The sequence below is a fragment of the Panulirus ornatus genome, chromosome 57 (assembly GCF_036320965.1).
Source record: "Panulirus ornatus isolate Po-2019 chromosome 57, ASM3632096v1, whole genome shotgun sequence".
Classification (NCBI taxonomy): domain Eukaryota; kingdom Metazoa; phylum Arthropoda; class Malacostraca; order Decapoda; family Palinuridae; genus Panulirus; species Panulirus ornatus.
In genome coordinates this window covers 21,442,531-21,461,321 of record NC_092280.1, presented here as the reverse complement: position 1 = coordinate 21,461,321, position 18,791 = coordinate 21,442,531, and the positions used below count along the sequence as shown (strand labels likewise).

The 18,791-nt window shown below is 49.3% G+C and overlaps 2 protein-coding genes across 3 annotated transcripts in view; one reads left to right on the top strand and one right to left on the bottom strand.

Moving 5' to 3' along the window:
* The window catches only part of Nagk (N-acetylglucosamine kinase), a 90,406-nt gene that overhangs the window by 23,526 nt on the left and 48,089 nt on the right, over window positions 1–18,791 (top strand). For both annotated transcript variants that reach the window (XM_071694635.1, XM_071694636.1), the window contains exon 3: window positions 17,895–17,993. In XM_071694635.1, the coding sequence (XP_071550736.1) occupies window positions 17,895–17,993 (99 nt within the window). The remainder of the gene's footprint in view (window positions 1–17,894; window positions 17,994–18,791) is intronic.
* The window catches only part of alph (protein phosphatase alphabet), a 217,465-nt gene that overhangs the window by 157,942 nt on the left and 40,732 nt on the right, over window positions 1–18,791 (bottom strand). The gene's annotated exons all lie outside the window — the stretch shown is intronic.

The window sequence follows — 18,791 nt, the reverse complement described above, 5'->3', positions numbered from 1 at the left end:
GTGTAGTATGTAGTGTGGTGCCCCCTGTGTAGTATGCAGTGTGGGGCCCCCTGTGTAGTATGCAGTGTGGGGCCCCCTGTGTAGTATGTAGTGTGGTGCCCCCTGTGTAGTATGTAGTGTGGGGCGCCCCTGTGTAGTATGCAGTGTGGGGCCCCCTGTGTAGTATGTAGTGTGGGGCTCCCTGTGTAGTATGTAGTGTGGGGCGCCCCTGTGTAGTATGTAGTGTGGTGCCCCCTGTGTAGTATGCAGTGTGGGGCCCCCTGTGTAGTATGTAGTGTGGTGCCCCCTGTGTAGTATGCAGTGTGGGGCCCCCTATGTAGTATGTAGTGTGGTGCCCCCTGTGTAGTATGTAGTGTGGCTCCCTGTGTTGTATGCAGTATGGGGCCCCCTGTGTAGTATGCAGTGTGGGGCCTCCCTGTGTAGTATGCAGTGTGGGGCCCCCTGTGTAGTATGCAGTGTGGGGCCCCCTGTGTAGTATGTAGTGTGGTGCCCCCTGTGTAGTATGTAGTGTGGTGCCCCCTGTGTAGTATGTAGTGTGGTGCCCCCTGTGTAGTATGCAGTGTGGGGCCCCCTGTGTAGTATGCAGTGTGGGGCCCCCTGTGTAGTATGCAGTGTGGGGCCCCCTGTGTAGTATGCAGTGTGGGGCCCCCTGTGTAGTATGTAGTGTGGTGCCCCCTGTGTAGTATGCAGTGTGGGGCCCCCTGTGTAGTATGCAGTGTGGGGCCCCCTGTGTAGTATGCAGTGTGGGGCCCCCTGTGTAGTATGTAGTGTGGTGCCCCCTGTGTAGTATGCAGTGTGGGGCCCCCTGTGTAGTATGTAGTGTGGCTCCCTGTGTTGTATGCAGTATGGGGCGCCCCTGTGTAGTATGCAGTGTGGGGCCCCCTGTGTAGTATGCAGTGTGGGGCCCCCTGTGTAGTATGCAGTGTGGGGCCCCCTGTGTAGTATGCAGTGTGGGGCCCCCTGTGTAGTATGCAGTGTGGGGCCCCCTGTGTAGTATGTAGTGTGGTGCCCCCTGTGTAGTATGCAGTGTGGGGCCCCCTGTGTAGTATGCAGTGTGGGGCCCCCTGTGTAGTATGCAGTGTGGGGCGCCCCTGTGTAGTATGCAGTGTGGGGCCCCCTGTGTAGTATGTAGTGTGGTGCCCCCTGTGTAGTATGCAGTGTGGGGCCCCCTGTGTAGTATGCAGTGTGGGGCCCCCTGTGTAGTATGCAGTGTGGGGCCCCCTGTGTAGTATGCAGTGTGGGGCCCCCTGTGTAGTATGCAGTGTGGGGCCCCCTGTGTAGTATGCAGTGTGGGGCCCCCTGTGTAGTATGTAGTGTGGTGCCCCCTGTGTAGTATGTAGTGTGGTGCCCCCTGTGTAGTATGTAGTGTGGTGCCCCCTGTGTAGTATGCAGTGTGGGGCCCCCTGTGTAGTATGCAGTGTGGGGCCCCCTGTGTAGTATGCAGTGTGGGGCCCCCTGTGTAGTATGCAGTGTGGGGCCCCCTGTGTAGTATGCAGTGTGGGGCCCCCTGTGTAGTATGCAGTGTGGGGCCCCCTGTGTAGTATGCAGTGTGGGGCCCCCTGTGTAGTATGCAGTGTGGGGCCCCCTGTGTAGTATGCAGTGTGGGGCCCCCTGTGTAGTATGCAGTGTGGGGCCCCCTGTGTAGTATGTAGTGTGGTGCCCCCTGTGTAGTATGCAGTGTGGGGCCCCCTGTGTAGTATGTAGTGTGGGGCGCCCCTGTGTAGTATGTAGTGTGGGGCCCCCTGTGTAGTATGCAGTGTGGGGCCTCCTGTGCAATATGCAGTGTGGGGCCCCCTGTGTAGTATGCAATGTGGGGCCTCCTGTGCAATATGCAGTGTGGGGCCCCCTGTGTAGTATGCAGTGTGGGGCGCCCCTGTGTAGTATGTAGTGGGGCTCCCTGTGTTGTATGCAGTATGGGGCGCCCCTGTGTAGTATGAGTGTGGGGCGCCCCTGTGTAGTATGTAGTGGGGCTCCCTGTGTTGTATGCAGTATGGGGCGCCCCTGTGTAGTATGTAGTGTGGGGCGCCCCTGTGTAGTATGTAGTGTGGCTCCCTGTGTTGTATGCAGTATGGGGCGCCCCTGTGTAGTATGTAGTGTGGGTCCCCCTGTGTAGTATGTAGTGTGGGTCCCCCTGTGTAGTATGTAGTGTGGTGCCCCCTGTGTAGTATGTAGTGTGGTGTCCCCTGTGTAGTATGCAGTGTGGGGCCTCCCTATGTAGTATGTATTGGGGGGGCCCCTGTGCAGTATTTTTTCCCAGGAGGGATGAAGGCCACACAGACCCCAGTCCGGGGCAGCCTACACGTCCCGCGGGTTGGCAGTACGTGCGAGCTACCGTCGACATAATCCACTCGTTCCTCCCTCCCCCCAACAAAAAAAAAAAAAAGGAGTTGCGAAATAAGGCTGTGACACCACCACACTCTCCTTTACCAACGCTGCAAATCATGTCTCGCAAAATATGAGTAGAGCAAAGTTATCACAAGCCTGAACACTTGCTCATTTGTAAATATTCTAAACTATGACCATTGAGACATGGGTCTCCAATGCACTTGTGCCCACCCACAAAAAAAAAAATTGCTTAATACTATTAACAAAACATTATATAACAATTACTATATTCTGTACGATTCCCTTAACTGTAGTGGCCCTGAGGCACCTCACTCCCATTCCCTTATCGTAAATACGGTCTTGTTTGGAGTGTAGTTATCATATATATATATATGTGTGTCTGTGTGTGTGTGTGTGGACAATACTGCAAGGAAGATCAGAGCCAAAATATCTACCAGAACAGTATTTCCTTCTGGAACGATAGTTGTGTCTCGGTTCAGTAACACAGTACGATGTGACGGTAACGTGATCACAGTGATGAAACACTGCCTAGTTGTTCAGTAACACAGTACGATGAGATGGTAACGTGGTCATAGTGATGAAACACTGCCTAGTTGTTCAGTAACACAGTACGATGTGATGGTAACGTGATCACAGTGATGAAACACTGCCTAGTTGTTCAGTAACACAGCACGATGTGATGGTAACGTGATCAATAGTGATGAAACACAGCCTAGTTGTTCAGTAACACAGTACGATGTGAGGGTAACGTGATCAATAGTGATGAAACACTGCCTAGTTGTTCAGTAACACAGTACGATGTGAGGGTAACGTGATCAATAGTGATGAAACACTGCCTAGTTGTTCAGTAACACAGTACGATGTGAGGGTAACGTGATCAATAGTGATGAAACACAGCCTAGTTGTTCAGTAACACAGTACGATGTGATGGTAACGTGATCAATAGTGATGAAACACAGCCTAGTTGTTCAGTAACACAGCACGATGTGAGGGTAACGTGATCAATAGTGATGAAACACAGCCTAGTTGTTCAGTAACACAGTACGATGTGATGGTAACGTGATCAATAGTGATGAAACACAGCCTAGTTGTTCAGTAACACAGTACGATGTGATGGTAACGTGATCAATAGTGATGAAACACAGCCTAGTTGTTCAGTAACACAGTACGATGTGATGGTAACGTGGTCATAGTGATGAAACACTGCCTAGTTGTTCAGTAACACAGTACGATGAGATGGTAACGGGCCTATGATGCACGCCTGGTTGTCAGAGAACAGCAGTACATGTTTGGTACGTGACACAAGTGTTAAGACAGCCTCTCATCGCAAGCACATTGTGTGGTACGTGAACAAAGTGGTCGAGAACACGCTATTCACACGTCATCAGTTCGGTGGGATCAATATATAAAACATATCTCACGAAATGTCCATTGTAATGAGCATGGAAATATCACTGCATCAGTCTCACACTGTAATTTACGAGGTAGAGGTGACAAGTGTAACACAGCCGGATCAAGTAAACAGTCGATGTGGAGTTAAAGGACAATAGTGATGACCGTCGGTACGTAGAAGTACATGTGATAACTTGTCTTAATAGGTGATGAAGCAAGTGTTGTCATAACCGTACGTGGATGGTAACTGTCAATGTAACACTGCCTAGTTGTTCAGTAACACAGTACGATGTGATGGTAACGTGATCAATAGTGATGAAACACAGCCTAGTTGTTCAGTAACACAGTACGATGTGATGGTAACGTGATCAATAGTGATGAAACACAGCCTAGTTGTTCAGTAACACAGTACGATGTGATGGTAACGTGATCAATAGTGATGAAACACAGCCTAGTTGTTCAGTAACACAGTACGATGTGATGGTAACGTGATCAATAGTGATGAAACACAGCCTAGTTGTTCAGTAACACAGTACGATGTGATGGTAACGTGATCAATAGTGATGAAACACTGCCTAGTTGTTCAGTAACACAGTACGATGAGATGGTAACGTGGTCATAGTGATGAAACACTGCCTAGTTGTTCAGTAACACAGTACGATGTGATGGTAACGTGATCAATAGTGATGAAACACAGCCTAGTTGTTCAGTAACACAGCACGATGTGATGGTAACGTGATCAATAGTGATGAAACACTGCCTAGTTGTTCAGTAACAGCACGATGTGATGGTAACGTGATCAATAGTGATGAAACACAGCCTAGTTGTTCAGTAACAGCACGATGTGATGGTAACGTGATCAATAGTGATGAAACACAGCCTAGTTGTTCAGTAACACAGCACGATGTGATGGTAACGTGATCAATAGTGATGAAACACAGCCTAGTTGTTCAGTAACAGCACGATGTGATGGTAACGTGATCAATAGTGATGAAACACAGCCTAGTTGTTCAGTAACACAGTACGATGAGATGGTAACGTGGTCATAGTGATGAAACACTGCCTAGTTGTTCAGTAACACAGTACCATGTGATGGTAACGTGGTCATAGTGATGAAACAGCCTAGTTGTTCAGTAACACAGTACCATGTGATGGTAACGTGGTCACAGTGATGAAACAGCCTAGTCAACACTTGAGACCTAGAATTGGCCGACGCTGTACTTTACAGATACGTGAGAAACAGCATGCAAGAACCACAGCACAAATTCAAGGTCTTATTGGATAATGAATTTCTATAACGTTTACCTTATAAGCCAGCCTGCATGGCTTAGGTAGGTCAGTGGGCTGCGGCCTTATGCAGCCTGGGTGATCAGAGGAACAGCAGTTTGTTTTGGTCTTCGACCGAGCAAGGGTGCTTAAGACGAGCCTCCTCAAATCGCAAGCAATTGTGTGGCGTGAACACAGTGGTCGAGAGACACGCATCACACGCCATCAGTTCCTGGTGGCCACAATTCAAAACAAATCTCACCGAAATGTCCCATTTAATAGCACGGAAATATCATCTGCATCAGTCTCCACACTGAATATTTACGAGGTAGAGGTGACGTGTACAGCAGCCCGGAATCAAGGTACAGCCAGGAGTGGACAGTTAAAGAGACCAATAGGACGACCGTCGGACGAGAAGTTACTGAAACTTGTCTTGAGAAGGTGATGCAAGGCAAGTGTTGCTCGGGGACCTGGTGAACCTGTCACACCTGAGGGGACCAGGTGCTCTATTGGCTCAGCATTCGAGGGATTTACTGGTCCGGGGGGAAGAAGGGAAGGGTACTGGCTGAATGACGAAATTACTGTACATTCCGACGGTGGAGGGAGGGTGGCGGGGAGTGATGAAGGTAGAATCGGGGACAATGGATCGATCTGTTGCTAAAGTTGTATCCTCGGCGAGGGCACTCCACCAGCCTGGCCGCGGACGAAAAACTTGTAGAATAAGATCATGCGACCGAGATGAAAGTATCGGACGAACTGGCAGGGACAGCTTCGGCAATATGGATTACAGTGAGGTATTTCGGTGTAAACCTATTGTGAAATGTAGCGCAATATGTTAAAACTGCTCTGGAAGAAGAATGATCTCCCGGGCCAACAGTAAAGGTCATTAGCGATTAACGGTTGTGGTAGAGTGGCTGGACGAGGAGTGGAACAAGTTTTTTGTTATCATAATGACCAATTGGCCTTCCTCGTCTTAACGAGGCTGCATCAATAACAAATGAACGACGGCACCATTTGTACACACGCGCTCTCCGCCAGTCATGTAAATAATATACACAAACCAAAGCCTACCAACCACAGACAAGCCCAACAGCACACAGACAAGCCCCACAGGCTCTGCTCCATGGTTTACCTTGACCGCTTCATGTGCCCTGCTTCAGCCCACTGGACGGCACGTCGCCCCCCACCACATACATACCCAATTCACTCTATCCATGACAGACATCTAGCACGGGCCTCCCGCTGTCGTAGAAGACCACTGACAGGGTACGAGCGAGGGAGCTACAGACCCCCCCTCCCTCTTTTGGTATCACATTCTAAAAACAGGGATATAAATTTCTATGGATGGAATAATGAAGGTGAAGGTCTCGTCCAGGTATAGGAACGGTGAGATGCAGCGACAGGATACGAAGTGCTAGAAAAACAAAGAGAGGGAGAATGGGTGATGAGTAAACAAACACTAGGGAAGAACAGGCATGGAGGAGGTGTGTGTGTGTGTGTAGGGAGGAGGAGTGTTACAGCGGCTGCCTGACAGGTCAGCAGGTACCGGTACCGCACCGTAATTACCTCTCTGTACAGTGGTGGGGGAGGGGGAGGGCAGGTGAGAGGCGTGCAATGGTGTGGCCTCTCATCACTTGACAGGTGAGCAGTGTAGTACATACTTGACCTCTGGTGTTCTGGATAAGGACGCGCGCTTGTATTTTTTGGTGTCCCGACGATTGGGACTGATAACCCCCCGATAGTGGCGTCGACAGGCGCTCACTGCAACGGAAACCCCCACAGTGGCCACTGGAAGAGATAAAAAGACGACGGTGGGTATCATGGCCTTAAGTGTAAGGTCAAAGGTCGTACCATATGGTGGTCCGGGATGGCTATGGTTGGCTGATGTTAGTAGAGGTCAAGGGGTAGAGAGTGGGTGGGGAAAAGGGGGGTAGACGCGAGTTAACAGCAGGTTAACCTTGTTCCGCAGCCAGTGGTGACCTCCCACCCGCCGCAGCCAGTGGTGACCTCCCACCCGCAGCTTGGGTCAGAAAGTAATTCTGGCGGCCGCCACCGTGTCCACGCTGGTTCCTCCAGGCAAAATGTCAAAGAAGGTCGGCGTTCCTACCTGGCTTCACCTCGCTGTTCAGCAACAGAGAGCGGGTGGTGATGGCCGCTCCTCCCACGGACGCTCATCGGAGAAGTGCCATTTTTTTTTTTCCTTTTTTAAAAATGAAGGTAATTCTCATGGTGCCTCTTGTATGGTCACCAGTCGATCAATATTTCCTCTTGTATGGTCACCAGTCGATCAATATTTCCTCTTGAATGGTCATCACTTGACTAATATTGAGTCATACTGAATATTTTTCATTTAGCCGGAATACACAAGTGATGTGGCCAAGGTAAGATGCCAGGGGTGATGTGGCCAGAGGAAGATGCCAGGGACGATGTGGCCACGGTAGGATGCCAGGGAAAATTAGCCAATGGGAACTGGGAGGGGGGAAGGCCCGGGCTGTGTGCCAGGGGGACGTGGACAGGGCTAAGTACCAGGGGAAACCTGGTATGTGGTGGGTGCCAGGGGGACGTGGCCCAGGCTGTGTGCCAAGGAGACGTGGCCCGGGCTGTGTGCCAGAGGGGGAACTTGGTCCGTGGTGGGTGCCAGGGGGACGTGGCAAGGGCTGTGTGCCAGGGGGACGTGGCCAGGGCTGTGTGCCAGGGGAAACCTGGTCAGTGGTGGGTGCCAGAGGGGACGTGGCCCTGGCTCCGTGTCTCATAGGGGAAGTGGCCCTGGCTGGGTGCCAAGTGGTACGTGGCCCAGGTTGGTCGCCTGATGGCAAACGACAGGAGAACGGCCAGGGGGAAACAAGGTCACATGGTCCGGCTTGAGACGGTGGCCGCTATCTGTTCCAGCAGTAGCTGGTGGAACCTGACGTGGAGGAAAAATGTTTCAGCAGCGCCCGGCCGCCTGATGCTCCTCGGGTCTTCGTCATTTCTTCATTTACGACGGCGAACTAGTTGGCCTTTGTTACCTTACCAGTCCTGTGGCAAGGGCGACCTGGTGAAAAGGTTCACCTCGGTGTATTGATATTGTGAATGGCTACAACCAGTACACTAGTCAACCCCTTGGCACGACAGCACGACCCCTGAATATGATGCTCTAACCTTTGACCTGAGCCCTAACTGTAATAGCTGTGATAGCCTCTTATAGGTGGATATAGGCCGAGGTCAACAACATAACTGGAACTCTCAGTATATGCAGATTGCACTCTTCGGAGTTTTACGCCCTTTTTTCAAACAGATTCCCAAATCAACAGCACGAGGACCGCTGATGAAACACGTGTGTGTGTGTGTGTGTGTGTGTGTGTGTGTGTGTGTGTGTGTGTGTGTGTGTTGATGGTAGGCGTGAGCGATGCTGCTGCAGTAGTCTGCCTCAGGCGATGCAACACGTTCAGCCGCGGTGTTTGCTTTTGTTACGTATATTTAGGTGTATGTCTGGGTCTACGTGTTTGTCTATACTTTTATATGTATCTATATCTATGTATTCGTGTACAGATTACTGTGACCGTGTGTATGTGTGTGTGTGTGTGTGTGTGTGTGTGTGTGTGTGTGCGCGCGCGCGCGTTGCGTTTGTTTCACTGTATTTGGGTGGTTAGATGCGTCTCGTGGCTTGCAATCCTTTTTGAATTCTTGACAATATAAACTCTCTATACGATATATATATATATATATATATATATATATATATATATATATATATATATATATATATATATGACCCAACAATAATATCGAAACGAAATAATAATAATAATAATAATAATAATAATAATAATAATAATAATAATAATAATAAATGTAAATTGTAATCACTTTGGGAACGTGTGGGCAACAAGCCGCCACTGTTGCCGGTGGCAAGAAGGGACGGTAAAGGTTAGTGCATGTTAGATACAGGCCTTCACCTTGCACTGTGTGTACATCTATATGCGTGTTCGCTTCCGCGGGATCGCATGAGTGCAAATGCTTTCTTTCTTGTACTTTTATGTGTGTGTTTATACTGGTATCTGTGTGTGTGTGTGTGTGTACGCTACACAGACAAGTACCTGGCAGTGTATCCAAAACAATATTGATATCCTGTTCCCTGACGATAATGGAACAATCCTTCAGGAGGAAAGTACGACCCTTTGAACACGAAGATACGATTAATGGGTATGATAGCGTGGCCTTTGACGCTGATCTTTTAAGGTCACGTCAAAGGGGGTGACATAGCTAGTGCCGAGTTGTGGTCATTTGCCTTCTTGTGGTACGTGAGAGAGCAGGGTGGAGGTGGAATGAAACATCGGTATCATCTCATCATTAAACTAGGGATCGTAGATGACAATATGAGCAGCAACATAGCCAGTGTGTCTGCACATGTGGAGGCTGAGGGTAGTAGTGACTGTGGACTGTTGTGGCTCAACGGGATATTAAAGCTAGGCTGCTGCTGCTTGATGCTGAGGTTGCATTCCTGCCTCTTGTCTCGCCTTACGATGCTAGGCTGCTGTTTGATACTGGGGTTGCGTGGCTTCCTCTGTCTCGCCTTACGATGCTGGGCTGCTGTTTGATACTGGGGTTGCGTGGCTTCCTCTGTCTAGCTTTACGATACTAGGCTGCTGTTTGATACTGGGGTTGCGTGGCTGCCTCTGTCTAGCTTTACGATGCTAGGCTGCTGCTTGATGCTGAGGTTGCATTCCTGCCTCTGTTTCGCCTTACGATGCTCGGCTGCTGTTTGATACTGGGGTTGCGTGGCTGTCTCTGTCTAGCTTTACGATGCTAGGCTGCTGCTCGATGTGCTGAGGTTTCATGGCTGCCTCCGTCTAGCCTTGCTAGGCTGCTGCTTGATACTGATGCTGCGTGGCTGCTTCTATCTCGCCCTACGATGCTAGGCTGCTGTTTGATACTAAAGTTGCCTGACCGCCTCTACCTCACCCAATGGCTAGGCTGCATCTTGATAATGAGGTTGCTTGACCGCCTCTACCTCACCGTATTGCTAAGCTGCATCTTGATACTGAGGTTGCGTAGCCGCACTTGAAACATGGACACCAGTCACACACTGCCTCTATACACGTCCTCACACCTAATGTAATGTACTGTAACGGAAGACTGTAATGTACTCTTTCAGTTATTATAAATCATTGTTTTTGTTAATGATTGTCCACAAAACTGCTCCATGATACAATCTCGCCAAAGGTGAACTCACTACAAACAGAGTCCAGCAACGCATACATACACACACACACACACACACACACACACATATATATGTGTGTGTGTGTGTGTGTGTGTGTGTGTGTGTGTGTGTGTACGGTATGTTGCGTCCCTTTTGAAGCTCGACAATTTCTTTATCCAGTCATGGCATTATAGGGAACCATGGACTCTTCCGGGGTCGAGGAGCACTACAACTGCTGTATTCTGATAACTAATTCACTTCTATTCCTTGGACGCTTTTTTTTTTTTTTTTTTTTTGGTGGATTTACCTTCTCCGTAGAGAAAGGAAAGTGCAGCACAGGGAGCATGAGAGGTGGCGCAGGGTATTACAGTGTCGCCCCCGCCTCGCGCACAGCAGTCGTCCGTCCTCACTGCACTGCGGTGTCCGGAAGGTAAACACCGTGTAAACCACAGCCAGTGACGGCCAAATGTAGGAGGTAGTTGGAGGCGCTGGCGCGGGATGAAAATGTCAGCGGAGGACGGTACTGGTGGTGGTGGTGTGTTGGGCCTCCGTTACTGGACATGGTCAGACTTCCTGTCTGTGGGCACCACCACCTTGTGTGCGGTGAGCTTGGGAGGAAGGTCACGATGAATTTATAAATCTTTGGCCACTACAGACTCCTCCACCTCCTGCTTGTTATATAACCGTTGGCGTAAGTGACTCTTCCTGCTTGTAACGTACCTGTAATCGTTACAAAGCTAACCCTTCCTCTGCTTGACAACCGTTACGCAGCAAACCCTTTCTCTGTTCGTGACGTAACGGTAACCGTTGCCGTTACGCATCTAACCCTCCCTATGCTTGTGACGCACCCGTGAATCAGGGAACCCCACTACCGCAAGTGGAGGCTCTGGAAGGTCCGAGTGGTTACCTTGACCAGAAAATAATCTCATTTCGTGAGGAAAGACCAGATACACGTAAACCCCACTACACCATCCACAGTATACCAGTGTAGTTCGTGAAGGGACGGTTAGACGTAAGGAGACATGTTCGACTCTTGTCATAACCACCATCACGAGCAGGTACTAACAACAAGGGTTAATATGATGGGGACACATTTCGTCCAGCAGTGGTGCTCGGTACCCGTGGTGCAACGCTTCGGGCACGTGCAGACCTGTGTTGCATCATCAAGGTTGATGAAGTGGCAGTTGATACATCCTGATCCGAGACCGGCCAGCTGGGTGTGCCAGCCCCGGGGGCCAGCGTGGATCCACTTCAGGAAGCGGGAGACAATAGTCCGTGTATGGAACACCAATGTTGTGTTGGTTCTCAATACCATACCTTACCGTCAGCCTGCACTTGCTGTACTCCAGATCTCTATACCTGAGACTGGCCTTACCAACGTCAGTACTACGCCTGGACTCATGCATTTCTTTTTTTTTTTTTTTTCTCAGGGATTTAGAGAATGAATTCTCAGATTTGGTTTCGATAGTGTATATATTTTACACTCATCTTTGATGAATAAGGACGAGTGTGTGTGTGTGTGGGGGGGGGGGGGCATGGTGTTGGGGGTGGTGGACGGGACGGGAGGTCAGGTCTCAAGGTCATGTGACCAGTCGTAGCGGTGCAGGTGACAAAACCACACGGCGCCTCACCCGTTAGGTCGCTCATGATACAACCCTATACGCCCCAGTCTGATGGTGTGTCCCCAGGGGAACTGCTGATGTGGAGACGCATGAGGGTCGATGGTGAGAGCATCCAAAGAAACGCACGCGGGTTTCCAACCATCAGTCACTTAACGGTAGTGAAGTGTGTTGAGAATGTGTGTAGCACATATACTGTTTCATCTCCTGAGGCGTGGCCAACTAACCACACCGCTCATTATGGAGTCACTGGATGCAACCATCTCAAGGTTCGAAAGTCCCGTCCATTCGCCCACCACTGTCTTCTTCCCAGAAGGCTGCACCAGCAGGAACAGTCTTGAATATTCTTGCCTTTCATGTTCAGTAGGAGGGAGGAACAATCATCCTTCACTAGAGTGCAACGGAAAAGTCCTACACACACCAGAGTGACAGACAGCAAAGGTGTGAGTGTTGCTGTCCTTCAAGCTAACATCGTGGGGTTTGTCACGTTCACAGAAAACGGGAAAAGCTCAATTCGTTGGAAAATATTGAATTAATTTCATTCATATGAATCTTATTTTCTCTAATCATGGTTTGTGACACCTGCATCCCATCACGGGAGACACATATAGGTAATAAATAATTCGTGTACCCAAGTACATACGTATTGCTTTTACTTTTCATTTTCATTTGTACATATGCAATGTTGACGTGCTGAATATACAGTTGATCTGGACATCATCTGGTCAATACAGATATATACAACACTCATATCATTTAAACAGCGTTAGTCTTGAGGCCGAGAGGTTCATACCGTACCACAACACAGTGGCCCTAAGGGACCGCGGGATCCCCACCCTGACCTACCCAGGTGAACACGTCTGTCTGTCCCAGGCTGACGACACACAGGCCACACAGACCCTGGTGTCAGACGCTACTTGGTCTACATAATGTTTGGAGTGACAGTACGAGGCTTTGACGCGTGGCTGGTGCGGCTAGAGCTGGTGAGTGTGGGAGGCTGATCTGTGGAGGCCACAGCCAGGGCTCTTGCGGTGTTGTAAGACCAAAGTATAGCCAGGGAAAGTCCCCTCACCACCCTGCACCTGCAGCCAGCGATGCGACCACCGGGTTACCTTAAGTGACCGACAAGCGTGCCGACTTGAACGTACGCTACAGAGGAAGCGTACCACTCCTGCCTGTCGTCACCAGTGACACGGTACAGGGAAGCCCTACAATAATCGTTTCATTTCAGTGGTAAAGGAGACCATATCACATCACGTAATACTTGGACTATCGCAAGGAATAAAACTAAACCGACCGTGAGTGGTACGGGGCACGTAGGACTGAGAAACAAGGAACGTGAATTGCCCGAGTTGCGTCCTCTTCGTCACACACCCATCCTCAGGCCGACAGTACCATACCTAGCAAAACTCGGTTGGAATCTGTGGAGAGTAACAGATGAAGCGTACTGAACTGACTCGTGCCTTGTCTCACGTTCTTATCAAGTGCTGCGGCAGCGGATGTCCCTCCCGGCTGATCCAGACCCAGCAGCCCTGCAATCACGTGCTGATCCCACAGCCACACCCACCCTTCCCACTACAGATCGACCCGACGACACCACAGATTGCGCTGGGATGCCAAAAGACAGCCTTGGGATACCACAGACAGGCCCTGAGACAGAGCTGGGACGCCACAGATATGCCTGAGATTCCACAAACGGCTCTGGAACACCACAGACAGCGCTAGGACGCCATAGACATCCCTGAGGTAACCTGGACGTCCCTGGGAGACTACAGACAGCGCTGGGACTCCACAGACATCCCTGATGTGCCACAAACAGCCCTGGGACACCACAGATATCCTCGAGATACCACAGACAACTCTGTGACACCACGAACAATGCTGGGACGCCACAGATGGGCCCTGGGAGACTTCAGACGGTACTAGGAAACTAATGGTCATGGGACACACGACACCACGACGCTATATGTTACTCTGCCAGACGAGCAGTGGGGAAAATCCCACCAACAGTGGCGCACTTCCATCAACACATGACACCCCCACCAACACTGGTCCCCTTCCACAAACAGTGGCGCACCCCTACCAACACGAGCACCCTCACACCTCCACCAACAATGGCTCCTCCCCATCAGTAATGGGGAAGTCGCAGTGACAGAGAATACCCGGCAGGCCCCTACCAACGCCCGAGGACCCACCTCAGCCGTGGCATGCCTGTTTGCAGGACTGTCCGAGTTCAACTCACACGAACACCGGTAAACTGACACCAGTGGCCGTACACGCACACCAGCAGGCAGACTAGAACAACACTGGCTGCCGCGTAGGAAGACGACAAACACACTATCAACACTGACGGAGTCAGGTTCATCCCAGCGATGCCACTCTCTCTCTACTGCTTACTGGCGTCATCACTAACGTGCCACCACTGGTAGATTTACCACCACTGGCGGACTCATCACCAGTGGTGGACTCATCATCACTGGCGGACTCACCACAACACACACATGATAACTGGGGATTTAATTTAACTAGTTTGCGAGACGTCCAAGGTGAACCACTCACCTAACCATATCATTCGATTGCTCACGTCTCTCTCTCTCTCTCTCTGGTTCAATCCAACTATTGTGACCTGACTTTCTCAAGTGTCCAATCGGTGTCCAGGCTTCACTCTGTCACATCTCTCCCGCATTTCACTGTCTCCAGTTGTCCCATCGCCATGTCTGCTGCCTTCACCCTCCAGAACTGTCCTGTTTTCACTGTGGATCTAACTGTCCTGCTTTCATCCCTTTCTCTCTCTCTACAGATGTCACGCTTCTGTACTCTCGAATCATTTTGGCTTACTTTTTTCACTGCACGAGAGTCCTCCCTTCACTCTTTCCTCAGATGCCTCACTTTCATTCAGCATCTGTCGTACCTTCACACTGCCTCCCTCCGCCTTACCGCCACTCTTCCCCAGTAATCCTCCCCACACCCATGTCCTATATATGTGTGTTCTGGTTACTTTCTCCACTCGCCGGAACTTCAATCTTTCTGCTTAATGTTTTTCGGTCCTCTCGCGTCCCAGCTGGAGCCGTGGCGCACCAGTGAACGTCAATAATCTCTCCTAGCGATGACAACATAGCGAGCATCTACTCTCTCGCCGGTGCTGTTTGCCTCTGTCTACTTACACTTAATAGTCACGGCAGGCCACGGTGGCGTGACTTGAGCTCAGTGGCAGCTCATACCGGTGTTGGGGAGGTGCTACTGACTTGTTCAGTATAGATCCTCACCCACCACAGATGCTGAACTTTGGATCACCACACCACCCTCTTGTTTACCATGCGACTACCAGGTTACGCCACCGCCAGTGTCAGACTGTCAGTTGGGTCTGTTAGCCAAAGTCGAGCCCGCATCCGTCACTAGGACATTCCTGAGCCACCTGCCTCACCCTGCACTTCCTGCTTCCTGTAGGCGTTAGTCTTTACACCACCAGCACTGCCAGCCTCGTCACTAGAGGCCATACACACACACACACACACTCTGAAGCAAACGGTGATTTTCACCGATCACTCGTTGCCATACTAGAGCAAAGCCATGTCAGAAGAGGAAGATGAAAGAGGTTTGGGTGTTGAGTACGTGAAACACAAGGGCAGATAATGATTATCAACGAAGGTGCAGTAACTCCATGCAGGTAGGAGGACAGGGTAACTGCGGCACATGTACATGGGGATGGAGAAGCCCCTGTGGAAGATGACATCGTCACGTCACACTGGTTACTGAGGTCAGTCTCATCGATACTTAGACTACCTGGCCAAGGCTGACACGAACGCCCATTCAAAACTCTCAACTCAAGCCACCTTGGCACACCCTTAAATTTTCTTGATTGCATCCCAAGGTGAGAGAAAACAAAAGTAAAGTTCAGGTTAAGCTCATAACGCGAGGCCTCGCCTGAATCAGGTATGGCAACACAAGTGTTATGAAAGCCCCGCAGTAAGTAAAAGTGTCAGACACTATCCTACCGTGACCCAGGGTCAGGTGGGTGTCATGCCGCATGATGCGACAGAAGTAAAGCTTGAGCACCAGGATTAACCTGAACCGCAAGAAGACTTACCCACACACAGTGTGAGCTCATGTGGTCTCCTCAGTACTGAAACTTAAATCATCTAAAGCAGATCGAGTCATTTTATTCTCCAACTGCTTTAAAAACTTGGTATCGATTTTTGCTTGGTAACTTTTTGGCTGTTACGTATCTCCACAACCTGATCAGTATGAGATGCTACTAAACTGTTTACTCTGTGCCAACAACTCCCAAGATGCCTGACCAGCCATGGTCCTTCAACGAGGGTTGGTCAACATGCAGCTCATGACTGGTCATTTTTTGTGGTATACTCAACCATGAACGTCACTTTAGCTACCCGCATGCCTGTCATGGAGTGCATGATCCAGCTTAAGAGGTGGGACTCGCCCCTTACGACCGCCCGTGCCATACAAACGCACTTCACATGTTAAATAACGACGTTTGGTGCGTGTGTGTGATGAGGCGACACGCTACACTGTAACCTCTGAAGTGTACACAGCGACTGCACCTGTGTGAACCAGGAAGATGTCACTCAAGACCTTGAAATACGCCCTACGAAAAATGGCGACGTCTTGCACCAGGAGACAGTCAACTTCTTAATTCTAGTATGTGTTCCTGACACGTCGTACCTTAGGCCAAGGCACCTGGCAATGTGCGTCCCAGTCGTAAGGGGCATCCGGTGGAGGGAATTCATGCCAAGCCTCGAGATGAGGCGTACCAACAAAGGAAAGGTCCGCTGCATTATGTAAGGTTACAAAGATGGTGTTCAGGTGCCCACCCTACGATATGCATCATCCCGAGGAGGCTCTTTTGGTATTCCAAGGACACACTAGGGAGTTACCAGGAAGCCGTACGCAGTAGAGGACTACAGTTATGGGTTTAGTATACCTCAAGGACGCCAAGTTATGCGTCTGCTTTAGAGGAAGGAGGACACTGATATTGATCGTGAAAAGTTGTCATGTCCTAATCTAATGCTTAGGCATTATACAGGCGTATTCTGGACAGCTAATAGACAAATGTCACTTCGAAACTGAACAGATATTTAGATAAGGTATCCATCCATTACCGAAGCTTTGACAGAACTATGTCTCAGTACAAATCCCATGCAAGGAGGAACGACGCATCAGTGCACGACTTCAGATGACCATAGTAACACCACTGCCAGTAATCACATTAAGCAGCAACAGTCGAAAGAAACCGAGCTGTGTGATTATGCAGTACAAACGTGTTCCCGCGTCTTTGCCCAGGTGTGTTCCGGAACCGCTTCCTGCGTACCACAAACGACTAAAGACATGAAATCTCCCCAAACTTTGTCTGATCCGTGTACGAGGTAGGGAGGACTCATAAACAACGCTACAGTTATTCTGTAAACCTTTATATCATACTCAGTCTATTTGGTGACCGCTGCACTACATATTTTTCTCACTTTTATATCTTTGTTGCCCCTACCAGCTGTCTTGCTTTTTTTCCAAAAGAGGGAACAGAGAATTGGGCCAGGTGAGGGTATTCCCTCAAAGGCCCAGTCCTCTGTTCTTAACGCTACCTCGCTAATGCGGGAAATGGCGAATAGTTTGAAAGAATGACTGAAATTCAAGAAATAAATGCGCATTAGTAATCGCGCCAAACTTATTTTCTTTTAACGGCCATATGATACGCTTCTGAAATTGAAAAATACAAAGCGTTACTGAAAAGGAAATAATTTCTTTCCTATCTACGTAGAAATGACGACCCATCTATGTAGTGTTTGCTTACATCCATTTACCTTTGCACTCTATATATATTTCTTTCATTTATTTCAGCTGATTTTACCCCAGTCTGTTTTGTCCTTTTCTCAGTCATTCCTTTTGTCTACATGTTCGCACTCATTATTCGTCTCATTAGCAGTTTTACATTAGCTGACATCCAGGAGTTGACTGTCTCAACTTACTAACTTATGGCTTTTGATTTTATGAGAGTCATGATCTTGCAGTGAGGACTGTTGTGGGTGAGGCGGCATAGAGTTCATTAAGTCAGTGCTCGTCTTCTGTTACAGCTGATGGGTATGGACGAGTGCCTGGAGAGGATCAACAAGCTGGTGCAAGACGCCAAGGAGATCGCCGGCCTTTCCCCTGACACTGTAATGGAGGCTCTGGTGAGTACATCTGCCTGTCATTTAGGACTTGAACCCCCGGGAGGCGTATCTGGGTCACTTGTTGGGGGGGAGAGGAGAGGGTCATGACCGCGCTGGGTACGCAATACATACCCTTTTGGAGCGTAAGTGATGGCACAAGACTTACCAATGACCTTCGCCATTTGTTGCAAGTGTACGCTGCGTCATATTTAGCCAATCAGCCTAAGCTCTGTAATTCAACTAAACCAGCTTAGGCTAGCATAGGTTAAGAGGGACATAGCGAAAGCAGTGACTTCTCCACAGTCGTGATAAACAGTTTAAAAGTTATTGTTGATGTTGTGAAAGGACATGGGAAGAGCCATGAGGTACAGCAGAAGTAGGTAAATGCATCGATCTTTGGAGGACTGCTTTATATGAATTTTATATCTTAGATTCTCGAGGGATAGCACCAGTTCACGTTCAGTACCACTGCTATATTACCATCTTTTGATTATCAAAGATATGCGCGGTTACAGCAAGTTTTTTTATAGCCCGAGTGACCACAACCATTCTGTATTCTTTATTTGAACATGGCTGAGGCTAATGTGTTGAGATGGTGTAACAAAACTAGAGTCTGGCTCTGCTCTAGACAACAGCTGATGCTAATTTTCTTGTGCCGTCAGAAAGTTCGACTGTTAAAGTTATATTTTCACTGTGTGTGTGTGTGTGTGTGTGTGTGTGTGTGTGTGTGTGTGTAACAGAATATGATTAAGAAGTGGGTAAGAGACAAAAATAAAGGCGGAGGGGGTGAGAGGAGGCTGGCGCTGCAGCCAGCATGGA